The following is a 16,052-nucleotide window of genomic DNA, read 5'->3' as shown; positions in this document are numbered from 1 at the left end:
AAATGATCATATCATTTTAGAGTCCATGTGTAATTGTATTTATGATCAACAACTTTATACTTAGGTCGCGCATGTCTGACAATGATGTAAGAATAATTTTGTCTGATAAAAAATAATACTCCCTCTGTCCCATTTTGCATGTCTTACTTTCCTTTTTAGTTTGTCCCAAAATGTTGTCCTCTTTCTAAAATTGAACATCACCATCATTCTACTTTTTCTCAAATTACCCTTATGACTTTTGCTTTTATTTCCAAAAGTGAAAAAGTGAAGGGCATAATTGGAAAATACATAATATTTACTTTAATTCCTTAAAAAGCGTGCAAAAAGCAAATGAGACAATCAATTCGGGACGGAGGGAGTAGTATAATATTTGTAAAGTAATATACAATTGTACCATTATAGAAATATATACAAAAAATATTAATACCATAATGATAAATGTCAAAGACACACACTTCTAAGGTCCTTTTAGAGTGAATTCTAGGCTTAAAGTAATCCTTTGTGTAGCAATTAAGTGCCAATTAGCTATGTTTTGCATTATATTGGAAATTACCACCGCACTTTGTGTTTTACAAGTTTTTAGGTAAGTTTCGGGCTTAAATAAGGCAAAGTGGTACAACTGGGAGCAAAGCGGAATAAGGAAACAAGTCGGGACCAAACAACGTAGCCACAACGTGCGTAAAGTGCACGTTGTGGAGAAGTGAGACAAGGCCGATTTCCAGAAAGCTCAACGCTAGGGCAATGTACGCTGCGACGAACGTTGGGGAATTAAAATTCTCAGACAACTAACGTTGTCCGGGCGTTGCGAAGCGCGTTGGAGGAGCTGCGAAGGGAATTGAAGGGAGGATATTTAAAATATTTTAGATAAGATTTGTAGGGAAGAGATGAATTTGAGAGAGAGAGAGAGAGAGAGAGAGAGAGAAGGTTTTAGAAAGAGTTAGAGAGCTTAGCATTTAGATATAGGGGAGAAGAACACTTTGTAGAGGGGATTGCTTGATGGAAGAGTTTGACAAACTCCAATTCAAGGATTTAGCAAGACTAGTTTTCATTTTGATTATCTACTTTTTGTATAATTTCTATCTCTTTTCCATTTCTATTTTGCTTTACTATGCTTAGATTAATGAATGCATTTGTGTTTGATTTGAGTACGGTAAGCTAGATTAGCTAGGGTTTGGATTGTGTAAGTGTGTGTTGATGATGCTTCCATGACTTATTTCTTGAATTAGGGATTGATTGATGCCATTGCTTCTATGTCTTGTTGAGGATTGACTTGTTTGTAACCTAGGAACTTGATCACCTCCTATGGTGTTTGAGGGATTGATCTATGCTAGATCAATCCAAGCTCCTATCCTTAGCATTTCTTAGCTCAAGGAACCCTACGGGGCTTGGTTAGGAAAGATTTGAAGGCAAGGTGTTTGCGGAAAGGTTTAAGTGAATCCTAAACAAAGTCTTAGTAGTCTATGTTACGAACGGACGTAAGCCACTCTCTAAACTTAGCAATGGAATCCTCTTTCCCTATGTCAAATGATCCCTTAAGCATCTTTATTCACACTAAGCAATCCAATTCCTACTTGTTTTCTATTATTGTCTATTGCTAGTTTTAATCGTGTGCTTCAACTACAACGCTATTCTCGGAGGTCATAGATACCTCAAAGGTTACAAACTTACGATGAGTTCTCTGGCAGTGGTTTGACGAGAGAAGAATTGTTTGGGCAAAGGTTACTACAAGTCTACAAATGGCTCATATATATACAAACCTAATGACGCTTTGAACCAATTAAACGACGCAATCTAAAGGATATTGCAATTCTGGAGCTTAAACAAATAGTCGAATCGGCATAATTTATTGCATTACCATTAATACATTTTGGAAACACAATCTTTTCAGATTATATCTCTTGTAAACTATTTCCCATGATGACGGCTAATTGTTTAGAATACCAAAGTTGGCTAGAACTAATAATGACATTTAAAACTTATTTGATCACTATTAGCTGTTTGACTTGGCTAAACAAATAATATAAGTGTTTAAATAATTAAGTTTTTGTAACAACTTATTGCTCCAAAATGCTAAAATTCAAAAGTTACTCAAAACAGCTTATCAGCTTATAACTATCAACTAATATTATTAACTAGTCAAACTCACTAACTCAATCATCTTTCTACAATCAAACAATGCTATTAACTAGTCAAACTCACCAACTCAATCAGCTAACACTTATTTACCAAACACCCATAAGAAAAGTTGGTGTGAGTGCTACACTAACTTGAAAAGACGAGGAGCAATGAGCTGATTTAGTGTAGTCGTCTAGATAGATACTCATCTGTAATTCACAAGCCTTGAGCACTGTTTGTTGTCTATAATATAAAGTATAAACCACAAAATTCCCCAACACAGGCCCCGCAGCTCCAAGGAAAGAAATTTCGAGTCTCAGTAGTGAATATAATTTGCACAACATGCATGGGTGTGGCTGATTTCCAAATCCAAATGACTCTCTCTCTCTCTAGTAAAAGCATATTCTATCTCTGCCTCGCCCCCACCCAGAACTCATGAAAGTTAGTTCAGCAAAACATATTTGGAAGTGGGCGTACAGCCATGAACGCATCTACCATCTGCACACAACCACAATATAATCATTAATAACCAAACACTTGCAGCAATCAATAGGCTATAGCTAGCTAGCTAGCTAACAGTTGAAGTAGTTCTAAAATTTAAATTTATCCGTAATTACAACACCCACCACCCACCAGCCCTCAACTATTTCTTTGAACACATTTTCTGTTGAAACAATTATAAGCCAGCCGGTAAAAATGAAAAAATCAACCGGTTACCTCGTCAGTAACTGCTGCCCTCGCTCGCCTATGTCTTTCAACAACCTCTGTTATAACTTCAATAAGCCGCTTCTTGACTTCACCTGTCAGCATACGCCCAGCCCCATATTCCTGAAATTTGGGAATTATATTTATCAGGAAAACAAATTAAACCAACCAGACTTATCTCACATCTAAAAAAAAAGCTGGAAGATAAGAAAATACATTCAGTTTTGCCATTGCATTTTCAATTTTTTTTCCAAAGACAAATATAGGCATCGCACCTTTCTAATGTGCTCCAGTTCTGCATCATCCTCCAGGAAAAATCCCAGGTATTTGATTGGTATATCAACCTAAACAAAGTCCCCAGTTTCAAGAAAAAAAATAAAAGAGTACCCAGAGGAAGGCATGAGGTAAGAGAAAACACAAAGCATTTAATTATTATTATTTTTTAAAAGCCATGGCAAGAACAAAATATGTGCAGCCACTTCAAGTAAAAGTTTGAGCACAAATGAGAGAATACAAACAAAAAAATGAAAATCCCATAAGCCATTGCAAGAACCAACAAATATACATAAGTTTCCACAGAACTTATGAATGCTAAACAGGCAAAATAATTTTTTTTTAAAGAGTTAATTCCTTTTTTGGTCCTACTTTTATTAGGGCATGTCCATTTTTCGTCCACCATAAAAAATTTGCCACATTGTGACCACTCTTTTTCTGACCGTGCCACTTTTAGTCCTCCGTCATGTTTACCGTTTGTTGACTGTCTAAACCATGGACTTTTTTGTCTTTTCATGTTATATTCTTCTCTTTTATCCTTTCAGTCTTGCAACTGCATTCACGCTCCATTGACATTAAGTTTTTGCACAGAAACAAGTTCCTGACGACCTGAGCAACCTACGAACACGCCAACCAATCCTAACCGGAAAGCGGCAATCTCCGGCAAGGAACACAGCTTGCCATCTACGCTGAGATCAGTTATGGCCCGGGAAGTTGGAGAAAAGAAGAGGAAAAGAAAGCAGATGGCGTGGCAGCATATCCCAGTGTCGACAACGTCGTTTTGCAGTAGGAAGCGGTTTATTGTTCAAAGCTGTTCAGATTGTGTATTTTGCTAGATTTTGTTGGGGAAAAGAGGGGAGTATGATCCAGATATAGATCTATAAAATTTGGGATTGTATTGGAAAAAACTCATGCTTGGATTTTGAATGAGATAGACCTCTCTTCTCTTCTCGTCTCTCTTTCTCAATCTCACTTTCTTCCTTCTTTCTCTGATGTTTTCTCTGCTGTAATCTACTCCTAATTCTCTGTTATCTCTTCCTCTCAATTCTCTCTTTACTACTTCTTCTTCCTCTTGCAATTCTGTTTTGCCTCTCCATTTTCCTGCTTTTATTCATTGGGTTATTACAAGATCCTTCACCTGCAAACAACTAATTAATTTACATGAATTCTAACTGAACCCCCATTGTTGAGCTCACAAGCTACAAGCACAACACACATATGTCTATACAGAAGATATATATACCTTAGATTTCTCGAATTCGGCGGCAACACAGAGCATGCAGGAGACGAAGCCGAGGGAGATAACTATGCAAACGAGGAGTGGGAAAGTATAAGGTTAATCTGAGAGAGGTTGGTTCAAAAAGGTTTGGAGAATAAAGGGACAATTCAACTTGCTAGGAAGAAGAAGCAGCAGCTTGAGACTTACTCAAGCTAAAATTAATTAAGAAGCTCTTGGTGGTGGGAAAGTATACTCTGCGAAAAGGTTAAAGGAGAACATAACATGGAAAGACAAAAAAGTCCTTGGTTTAAACGGTCAACAGACGGAAAACATGACAGAGGACTAAAAGTGGCATGGTCAGAAAAAGAGTGGTCACAGTGTGGCAAAATTTGTTATGGTGGACGAAAAATGGACATGCCCTAATAAAAGTAGGACAAAAAAGGAATTAACTCAAAAAAAAAAAAAAAACTATGATTATGAGATAATGATACAATATAAAAGAAATCATCTTTTGCAGTAAAAAAATCCAATATGGTCACATGTTATTTTACAAAACATTTAGTCATATTGGACTAAAAAATTTACCTCAAGGTTAGCTCCGTATTTCCTGTGCAATTCTATAGAATCTTGCCCACCAGAAAATGCATATCTGTTTATCTGTGCATAATTAAAAGAAAGTAACAGATAAACTGGTTATTCTCAGTAGCATTAATCTATTTGTTACAAGAAATTTGATCGTCAGAAGGAAACAGTTTTCATGTTCTTATCTACTTTCAAGTTGCCTCACCTTTGGTATTCTAGATCCCTAGTAATTATGGTGGTTATGTCAATATTTCATAGGAGGCCATACACCAAGGAGAGTCTTGAAGTGTGTTGAATAATAGGAAAGTTGTCTTAGTTTCCTATTCTTATTAGTAGTTTCCTATTCCTATTAGGACTAATTTAGTATCTAGTTTAGTATATATAGAGGTCCATTGAAGTATAGAACATACATTAAGAGAGACAATCCATTGTAATCTTTCATTATAATATATTCTCTTTATTCTCTTGTTCTTTGGTTCTCACATATTTTGCTTCCGCCTAACTGGCGGGTGGTGGTTATTCTCCACCGGCCAGACCTATCAATCCCTCAATTTCAACATGGTATCAGAGCCTAAACCCTAAATAATTCTTTTCTTCTTTCCCGCCGCCGTCACAGCCACTGCCGCCACCGGAGCCAAAACTGCCGCCGCGACTGATTCTTAGATTTCGACGTCTTCCTGGAGGTTTTTCTCTCAACCGACACCCCAGGCATCACCGGAACGTCATCGCAAGCCTGCAGCAGAAATCCGGTCGCCATTCGCCGTCGCACGCGCCTCCACGCGCCACCACCGCCGCCGAGATCTGCTATCGTTTTCCGGCCAGATATCTCTGCTCCGATCTCCGTTCGAGACTTCGTTGCCACCATTGGATTCGTCCCGAGGAGACGCATCTACCCGTGTTTCCCAATCTTCAGCGGTCGCCGGTCAACGCCGGTCAACTTCGCCGGTCAATGGTCAACATTAGTCAAACCTCCCTTGAGGCAGAATCTCTTGCCATTTTTGGACTTTTTGGTGAAATTTGAAGGCTTCTTTGGGTTTGTTGCCGAACATTTTCCCATGGTGTTTGTGTTTTGGTATAACCGTGTTTGTTTTTTTATCTCCGGTATGCCTTATCCCATGGATGGTCAGTTTCAGCACTACTATAAAGGCCTTTGATTATTTCTCATGTTTCAAGTAAGGGGGAGTGTGACTATCTACAATTGGTGTGCTATCATTTACTATTATTTGCTATTTTATCTACTATGGGCCGTACTATGGGCTCCCTTTGCTATTCTTTGCTCCCTTTCTGCCTCTACCGCTCTCTTGTGTTATCGGGAGGTTGTTCATGTTTAACTCTATCCTTGGTGTGTTCATCTTCATTCCCGAGGTTCATGTTCAATTCTGTCCTCGGTGTGTTCATTCCCAAGATCGTGTTTAGCTTCGTCCTTGGTGTCTTCGTCTTTATTCCCAAGGATTGTGTTCAGCTCCGTTCTTGGTGCCTTCGTCTTCATTCCCAAGGAAGGGTCAGACATAGCGCAATCTCTTTTGAAGTCATCCATCCTCGAGTGCTTATATTGTTGTGATGGTGTTCGTGTTTTCCCTTGGTGCCTCCATTCCCAAGGATGTTCGTGACAAGCTTTGCCCCTGGTGTGTTCATTCCCAAGGGTTGCATTGTCCCTCCGAAGCCATCTCGCATTGTTATCCTCTAGTTGCATTTAATTTTCACTTGTAATTTTGAGTGAGGTAGAGTGCTTGTTTTAATCCAAGCTTGGAACTTCAGATGTTCCAGCTTGAGGGGGAGTGTTGAATAATAGGAAAGTTGTCTTAGTTTCCTATTCTTATTAGTAGTTTCCTATTCCTATTAGGACTAATTTAGTATCTAGTTTAGTATATATAGAGGTCCATAGAAGTATAGAATAGATAATTTAAGAGAGACAATCTATTGTACTCTTTCATTATAATATATTCTCTATATTCTCTTGTTCTTTGGTTATCACATATTTTGCTTCCGCCTAACTGGCGGGTGGTGGTTATTCTCCACCCGCCAGACCTATCAATCCCTCAATTTCAAAAGTGAAAGCACATGAATGATCCACTTTGTTGTCTGCTCAGGAAGTAATGGGAGACAATGGAGCACATGTTCTTTACTGCCCTTTCTTTATATGATACACACTCCTAGAAATGTGTAAATAACGCTGCAGCTCCATGGTCAAGGGATGCAATGTTTTGGAAACGAAAGTGCAGAAATTCTTTTAGTTACCATTGTAACATTGTTGACCATATATGGCAGGAAATGGATAGTGGATGGCATTTGAATGCTGTTAGACGACTCACAGGCATTTTTATTTATTTAGGGAAACAGGGTTCTGTTTTTTCATAGATCAGGATTTGTTATGGAATATATATATATATATATATATATATATATATATATATATATATATATATATATATATATATATATATATATAATATGGAATCTCTACAGATTAGGCAGTTTTAGGGATTTAGGTAGGTAGGCATATGGAAACTTGGTTCCTATTCGTAGTCTTCTAGCATGTATGATGTATTTATAGGCTTTGTATTCTCTTTTCTATAAGACAGTATATTCAGAAATCTTCTCTTTACTTTCGTAACATGGTATCAGAGCCTTTACGATAAAGGATTTTTTTCGCTTCTGCTGTCGTCACCACCCACCTAGGAAGAAGCGCCGCCGTCCGTCGACTGCATGAGCCACACGCGCCGGCGGCGCGTGTGGCATTTCCGGCGACCGGAAAGTTTTTTGGTCGGCAGTTCCTGGGTTGCGTGAGTCCCCTCTCCTCGGTCCTAGACTTAGTTTGGACCATTGATTTTTGTTCTATAGTCAGATTGTTTCGTGACCCTTCAAGCTCCCTTTTTTGTGGGTCTTGTGATCAGATTTTGTCTGGGTATGGTGTGGGTTCGGCTCATTTAATTTGGGAGGGTGTAGATGAGCATTCCTTCATCGGAGAAAAGAAATAGCATAAAGTTTTGGCCAAATGGTAGGCTTTGTGGTCAACTAGAAATACGTTGACAGCTTTGGTGATGGGAGGTATCCGTAGGCATTGGTAGCATCCAAGCTTCCGATTCGGGGGGAGTGTCCAATCCCAACAAGCTTGTTTGGTCCACTCTGGGTTCACCCGGTGTTTCTCCATGGTATTGGTGGCTGTTCAGTCCACGTTAGTGGCATTCAAGCTTCTGTCTGTAGGGACGATCCAATCCTAAGCTTGTTTGGTCTACACTAGTAGTGTCAACTTTGGTGGCGTGTACTGGGCCCGGGTACAAGTCATGAGTGATTTTATGTGGTGTTTGGCCAGGTTTTCTTTGTGTTCAGTGGAAGCCTTGTTGGTGCAATCCTTGCCACAGCAGGATCCGAAGATTGTTATAGAAAAGCTTTCATTTCAAGGGAGTGTCCTAAATGAATTTGAGTTATTTCGTTATTTCGGGTTAGTTTATTTGGGTAATTGGGTTATCAGTTATTTGTGTAACAAGTTGGGCATGACTAATATCTATGCTCCAACATGAGGGGGGAATGTTATGGGATATATATATATATACATACATATATATATATATATATATATATACACATAATCTCTATAGATTAGGCAGTCTTAGGGATTTAGGTAGGTAGGCATATGGAAACTTGTTTCCTATTCATAGTCTTCTAGCATGTATTTATAGGGCTTTGTATTCTCTTTTCTATAAGAGAGTATATTCATAAATCTTGTTTTTACTTTAGTAAGAGTTTCATTAATTTTGACAGTGTACACTCTTCTAGCTGCATAGGCAAGAATGCGGGATATACCCTCTAACTTGACATCTTGACCTTATACCTACAGAGTATATCTTAAATAAATTGCATAGTTATTTAAAGGTCATGAACATAACTTAAGAAAATAATTTAAGAAACTTAAACCCCAGGGCTATTTAATGTTTGCAACATACATTAGTCACAAATAAACCCCAGAAAATAAGAGTTGGCTTAATATTATAGCTGATATTGTGTGTAATCTATATGGAAAAGGAAGCAGAAGTAGAAATATTTTGTTTTGGTAATCTCAATAGTATTCATCTTAATCCAAAACAAAAAATAGTAGTTTACACAAATACACAACAAATACATTTGCTAAGTGCTTCTTGGAAGATTTTATAGATGACTTAAAATTGGACAACAATATTACTCAAAATGGACAAGTTCCCCCATTAAAAAAAAAAAAGCTGTTAAAGCTATACATAAAACTATGAATGCCAGCTGTACTACTTTCTCTATGAACTATGGAGAAGAAACAAGAACCATTTTCATTATGAAATCTTAAGAAATACAAGCTCAGAAGGTATGCAATTGTGAATAGTCTCTATCTCTGAATTTCTTGTTTCTTATTCGTTCTATGACAAGCTTTATATACATATATAGAGTGGTTAGGGATGTTCCTGATGATGAGCTGATCACAAGACAATGAACAGCAGTAAATGTAAAAAATGACCCTGAAATTGCATATTTTTTGCATTTTTGTCTATGTTTAACTGAGAATCTAAATCAGGACTAATGTTTTACAACTCAGGGAGGCAGAGAAGTAAAGGGATTTTTCCAGTCAATTTTTTAAGTCGAGGGAAATTGGGAAAACAATGGAAACATTATAATACTCGAAAGACTAAAAGTGGAATTAGTTCTTTTTCATAGATTTAAATTTGTGAATATATAGCTGATTAGCTGTAAAATAAACTGGCAGGAAAGCTTAAATTAAAACTAACCTTATTTTTAATGTCTTTTGCAGAATCTGTCACGTATATTGCAGAATTTGGATCACTAGCAGACATTTTTCCCGTCTCACCCTACAAGATCAAATTCCGGAAGACAATTATTCAATTCTTTAATGAATAACAGAATTAACTTGTAATTGAAAAATAGCTTCCCAATGGAAAATGAAAATCAGTGAACTTGACAAATGAAAAAACAAAAAACTGTAACTAAACATTGAATGAGAAAATGGGGGAGAAAATACTTCCTCTATCCTATCAACTATTTTCCCTTCCAAAATGGGGAGAAAAGGAGGGTAAAATTGTCCATTTGTATCTCAACACCAAAAAAAAAAAAAAACATTGAATCAAGCTCATCTCACTCTCAATGCATGCATCACTCTTTGTTTCTCACTCTCTCTTTCCCTTTCCACCCATTCTCTTCCCATCAGCCAAACACAAATTTTCTTCTCCATTCAACTTTCCCTGCTACTTTCTCTCCCATTTTCTGTCCTCCCACTTTCAACCCATCCAAAAACAGAAAAGGGGCAGAGAAGGAAGATTGTCTAGTATAGTCAGCAACTTTTTAAACAAGTAGGAAGGCAATACCTGTAGAGCAGGAAAGAACGATGATTCAATTAAAGCAGGCTTATGATAGCCTATTCGAGGAGCAACGTCTCGTGTCATTCGGAAATAAGGATCCTGAAAAATTAATAAATCAGCTTTAGCTTTTCAGAAAGATACAAGATCAACCACAATAAAAGAAAATGAAAATGAAACACAGGAATGAAAACAAAGAAATAAAACTATAAAAGGAGTTATAATTGTTAAAAACAGTAAGGGGAAGAGGTAGAAATGATATTTTATTTCATGTTTCATATATTTGGTTCTCCACATTACAACCATATATAAGGGCATAAAGAAAGCTTTTGAAAGGGCATAATAAATGCTAAAAACTACTCTTCTCAAGGATACAACTTCCTAGAGTAGAGTAAATATGGCAGCCTATTTCCAACACTCCCCCTCAAGCTGGAGCATATAAATCAAATGCTCCAAGCTTGCTACAAATTATTCAATCCTAGGTCCACGAAGAGGTTTAGTGCTATATTTGGTGTGTAATCTGTAGCTTCATATGGATTAATAATAAACATCATTTCTCCTTTTCCCTTCTACTGTTCAACAGGATCCATGGGTGTGTCAACTAGCTTGCAATTTGTCATACTTGTTTGAATATCTTTACTCCTATTGTTGATTGCACTATTTTGCTAATTGTTATGCTCATGTTTGAATATATCTATGCTCATGTTTGAATATCTCTACTCCTATTGTTTATTGCACTATTTTGCTAATTGTTATGCAAACGAAACCAGTTTGCATCTCTTGCACCTAGTCTCTAGCAGTTGTATTGGCCTTACTCATCTAGTGGTATTCTTATCATTTGACTGATTTTGCATTTGTTTTAAGCCATTTTTCCTTAGGTAATCATGGTAAATTTTGTCTAGTAATACTAACTGAACAAAAGGTTACACAAAGCTTTTCCATGAAAAACACTTCACTTTTTTTTTTACACAAATTGAAGAGGCCATGAATGTGACCACATTTTGTATGAAGTATAATATTTGAATCCTAATATGTTTGAATTTCCACTTTTCAGGAAACAGAACTTGCCAAAAGCCTCCACAAACCCACAAACCCACAAACCCACAAACCCCCAAACCCCAAGGCCATACACCCATACCCACTCATGGCAGGGTGATAAAGAGAAACAGCTTTAAACCCCAACAAGCAAGTCTTGAATTCACATTACGTTTTAACCTCAGCTTATAGGGGACCCAATGAGTAGTAGATCATAACTGTTTGCTAGATAAGAAAAAAGCATATTTCATTGACAGTTAAGTAGTTAATAGTTATGCATAGAATTTCAGGATAACAATGATATAGAAACCACTATTTGCATTACCATCTTTCTAAATTACTAATTAATCAAGCAGTTTAAGTATTTGTACTAGAAGGCAAATGTTACTGGCTGCACAAAGGGAGAGTGGAATACTTATATAGTTATTAGCTATCATCAAATTGTCAAAGCATGAGGATATTTCCAGAAAATGACAAACCATGGGGAATGCAAATAATACAAGTTTAATTTCTTCACATATGCAGGTTGATAAAATTATATAGCATCAGATTATTCACAAATCTGCAGCATGAAGAAACTGAAGCGTGAGCTGAATGCATTGAAACAAGAATAGCAGGAATGAACCTGGTCAATTGCACATGGAATCAGACAGCGAAGATTATCATTCCCTGAAAACAGATGTGGAAATGAACTTGGAAATGATGGAACAGCCTGTAATTGTGCAAAATTAGAGTCTTTCTGCACATTAAATTAGGTGCAAACGAATTCTATTTAAAAAAATCCAGGAAAGGTAGACACTGATGTTACAGACAAAATTTTATATCTACTCCACTTATATATGAATGATTTATCAAAAGGAATATATATATATATATATATATATATATATATATATATATATATATATATATATATCAACAAAAGAGAAATGGAAAAAAAAATATAAAAATTTAATCACTTTCAACAGAATCAAGCTTTGAAAAACCTGCTATCAGAACTCATCTGCAACAAAAAGAGAATGACATAACAAATGAAAGGTATACTGCATGGTTAAAAAACTCAGATCAGTGACTACACTTCCCCCTTCCCCCTTCCCCTGTTGTATCAAAGAAAGGGGGGAAGAAAAGAAAAGCACCTGAAAAGAACTTTTTCAGATGCTGATTGGCAAGTAAACACACTGGGAAAAAAGCCTTCAACACATGCTAAAGTGTTCTACCCTCATTTTATGCACCAAGTAAAATGCGGGAAAATGCACCAAGTATGACAGATGGTGATAACTTATCTTAAGGCCTTTTCTTCAATGAAAGTTTTCTAGATGAGCAAAACAGAAAGCACAAACTGTAGCAGGCCTGGGGCATACTTTTTCAATTGATTCCAACAATGATTAGAAAGCAATAGACAATTCCATTTCCCTTCTTCCTTTTATGGGTTTAGGAGGGATCAGAGTGAGGAGTGAATGCAGAGATATGCATAGAAAATAAAATTAAAATGAAAAAAAAAAAAAAATACAAGTCAAGTTCTTTCCCTAATGGAAAATAACAATGAAATAATTTCCAGAATAACAATAGTTTGAGATGATATATACCTGAACTGGTGGGAAACTGACTTTTCCAATATGGTCTTCACCACTGAAACCAAAAATGCCAACAACCTGCAACAGCAATAAAACCTCATAGTAAGTTTAACATTTCCACAAACGAGATAGGAAACTGGGAGTAATAATCGGCAGATGTTTGTGATGTGATCATAGAACTTTGCAAGGTGCCAAACACCTTGCAAATTTAGTTTATTCACCTTATTATAAGTGACACACTTAGCAACCTTCACCATGTTCTTGTAAAAAGCACTGCACCCACCAAGAATTCTTGTTAGAAGCAAATTTAACCATATCAGAAAACAAATGTATTTTACCACTCCCACTCATAGTATGCACATTGCCTCAAATTATATGCATTAAGCATAGACAACTAAATTCACACATTTCACTATTGGAAACCACCAAATTATAGTTCTTTTTGTAGGTCATAACAATGTACTTTTTGAATATGAAGAAAGGAAATTGCAGTTTCGGAAGAAGACAAAAGTAAATCAAATGTAAACTTACAAAGCATGCATATGAATACCAATGAAGTCGAAAGAAAACAGCATATTAATAACCACTGCCTAAGTTGAGAAAATAATGTCAATTATATTACTTGCCCTCCGACATAATCGAAATCAGAGAAGATAAACGTCCTAGAAATGTCAAAACCACAGGCGATAATGTCCTTGGCATTCTCCCGGGCCAGCCTTTGGCTCTCCTCTACCGTCAGATTCTTCCACATACACTTCTCGTCATCGGTCAACTGAATTACAAGTGGCACCTTAAACGCATCCTGCAAGTACCTTTGCAGCCCAAATTTAAGCAAACGAAAACGAAAAACCATTTGCATTTATTTATATACAAAACAAGATAGATAATCTTATTTTACAAAAATTATGTACTTGGTGAACATGAATGGAATGAGATGACCCATATGCAAGGCTTCCGAAGAAGGTCCACGGCCAGTATACAAGTAGAACTTATCCCCTCTTTCATAAGCATCCAGAATCTCACTGAAGTCGCGATGAGCGAAGAAGACGCCGCGGCGGAGGAAAACGTGGGGCTGGCGGCCGGTGAGTCGCTCCACGCGGTCAACGAGGGACTTGTCCAGCCGCTGGCAGCCGAACTTGTCAATCAACTTGTCGTAGTCGATTTTGCCGCCGTCCTTGGCTGATACTTCCCATGGGTTCACTACCTGTTCTTCGGCTTCTTGCTCTTTCTTTGAATCGTCCTGTGAGACACTCTCCTTCTCCTTCTCCATTACTGTCGCCGATTCAGCTCTGCCGGTGAGGTGACTGACAGTAGAATTAGAATTGACGGCGGCACTTCGGAGGAAAGCCACACACCTAGGGAACAACAATCAGGCAAAAAATTCCCGCTCAAACTAAAACTACGTCGTTTTGGCAATAAAATTTGTGAGAATTATGTCTTTCATTTCAGAATCTAATTTAGGCTGTCCTTATCCCAGCCAAGAAAGGATTTGCAATGTGACATAGAAAATACAAATATAATTTTCACTTTTCTTGTATTGCCAAGTGGCTTGCAAATTTGCATAATATGCAAATTTGCAAGCCACAGCTTTTCTGCTTAAAGCTACCAAGGCAGCTTGCTTCTCTGCCAAAAGCTGCGCAGCAACTTGCTTTTTCTTTTTTAAATTTTTTTTATTATTATTTTATGAATATATTTATAATATAATATGTGAGTGGGACCCATTTTTAAAGAGAGATAAATTTGCAGGGATGTAAAACAAATAGTAGAGAATTTACAAATTTGATGATATGGAAGTGGGACCCATTTTAACAAATGGGAGAGATTGGCTGGGATAAGGACAGCCTATAGTAATTCAAGTTTAGTACAACTGTTATTTCCATTTTCCAATATTGTTAACTGACAAGTAATTAATTAGTACAGTTGTTTTCCATTTTCCAATGCTTAACAACTGATAAATATATACATATTTTCCATTATCCAATATTCCAATGCTTATAACAATTGATAAAGATAAACCTAGACTGACAAGTAATTTGTTAAGAAAATAAATTTTGTGGCTCAAAATTCATGCAACTATCAATCACGTTGCATGCACTCCCTTGCACGTCCTCGGCGGTTTCGGAACTTCACACCAACTGCCGCAACATATTCTCCATGTTCATGCGTTTTTGTCTCTTTAATTTAGTATAAATAGCCTTTGCTTTGTCTTTGTATACACACCTCTTATCAACATCAATTCATTCATTGAATTCAATTTTATTTCCTTCTTTTAGTTTCTCATGTATGCATTAATATATATATTCCTTTAATTCTCATTTGAGAGTTCATATATATATATATATATATATATATATATATATATATATATATATATATATATATTCTCATTTTATTAATTCTATTGTCATTTATATATTTTTCCTATTATTTAATTTCTATAATTCTCAATTTTCGATTCTTTGCTTCCGCATTATTCCGCTATATTCCTAACAAGTGGTATCAGAGCGGTTTATTTGAGAATTATTTTCAAAGATGTCGACTGTCACTAAGTTCGATATCGAGAAGTTTGACGGAAAAATTAGCTTTTCTATCTGGAAGGTTCAGATGGAAGCCGTTCTAACCCAGAACGGTTTGAAGAAAGCGCTAGCTGGGAAGAAGAAGAAACCAGCTACAATGACATATGAAGATTGGGAAGATTTGGATGACAAGGCACGTTCAATCATTCTTTTGTGCCTGTCTAAAGAGGTTCTACGTGAGATAGTAAGTGAGACGACTGCGTCAGATTTATGGTCCAAGCTGGATACGCTTTACATGGCCAAATCTCTGGCGAACACGCTACGCCTAAAGGAGCGTCTGTACACAATCCGTATGACGGAAGGTACTTCTATTAAATTTCACTTGGATGAATTCAATTCTATTTTATTGGACTTGGTAAATATTGATGTCATAATTGAAGATGAGGATCACGCTGTTTTATTGCTTGTCTTTCTCCCTAAATCATACAAGCATTTCAAAGAAATTATGTTGTGGTAATAGTAGTGATACCCTTACTTTCGACAATGTTAAGTCAAACCTATTGTCCAAAGAAAAGTTTGACTTTGAAATTAAGTCTGAGGACAAAGGTGAAGGCTTGACCGTAAGGGGTCGTTCACTTGAAACAGAGACCAGCAGTAAAAATTCTTGGTCCAAGTCCAAAGGACGTAAGTCCAACAA

At 36.8% G+C, this 16,052-nt stretch overlaps 1 protein-coding gene across 1 annotated transcript; it reads right to left on the bottom strand.

The window, feature by feature from the left end:
- Positions 1–2,334: 2,334 nt before the first annotated feature.
- LOC109171643 (tryptophan--tRNA ligase, cytoplasmic) lies at positions 2,335–14,183 on the bottom strand. The gene is made up of 11 exons (XM_019320716.1): positions 13,751–14,183; positions 13,466–13,651; positions 13,061–13,112; positions 12,852–12,917; positions 11,891–11,977; positions 10,240–10,332; positions 9,646–9,726; positions 4,898–4,969; positions 3,096–3,164; positions 2,833–2,943; positions 2,335–2,613 (listed from the first exon to the last, which is right to left on the bottom strand). Exons 1-11 carry the CDS (start codon positions 14,107–14,109, stop codon positions 2,563–2,565), a joined length of 1,227 nt encoding a protein of 408 aa, XP_019176261.1. The 5' UTR covers positions 14,110–14,183; the 3' UTR covers positions 2,335–2,562.
- Positions 14,184–16,052: the final 1,869 nt, after the last annotated feature.

Source organism: Ipomoea nil, unplaced genomic scaffold, assembly GCF_001879475.1.
Source record: "Ipomoea nil cultivar Tokyo-kokei standard unplaced genomic scaffold, Asagao_1.1 scaffold0322, whole genome shotgun sequence".
Classification (NCBI taxonomy): Eukaryota; Viridiplantae; Streptophyta; class Magnoliopsida; order Solanales; family Convolvulaceae; genus Ipomoea; species Ipomoea nil.
Note: the sequence above shows the minus strand (reverse complement) of the source record. Positions and strands in the feature narration are given on the sequence as shown.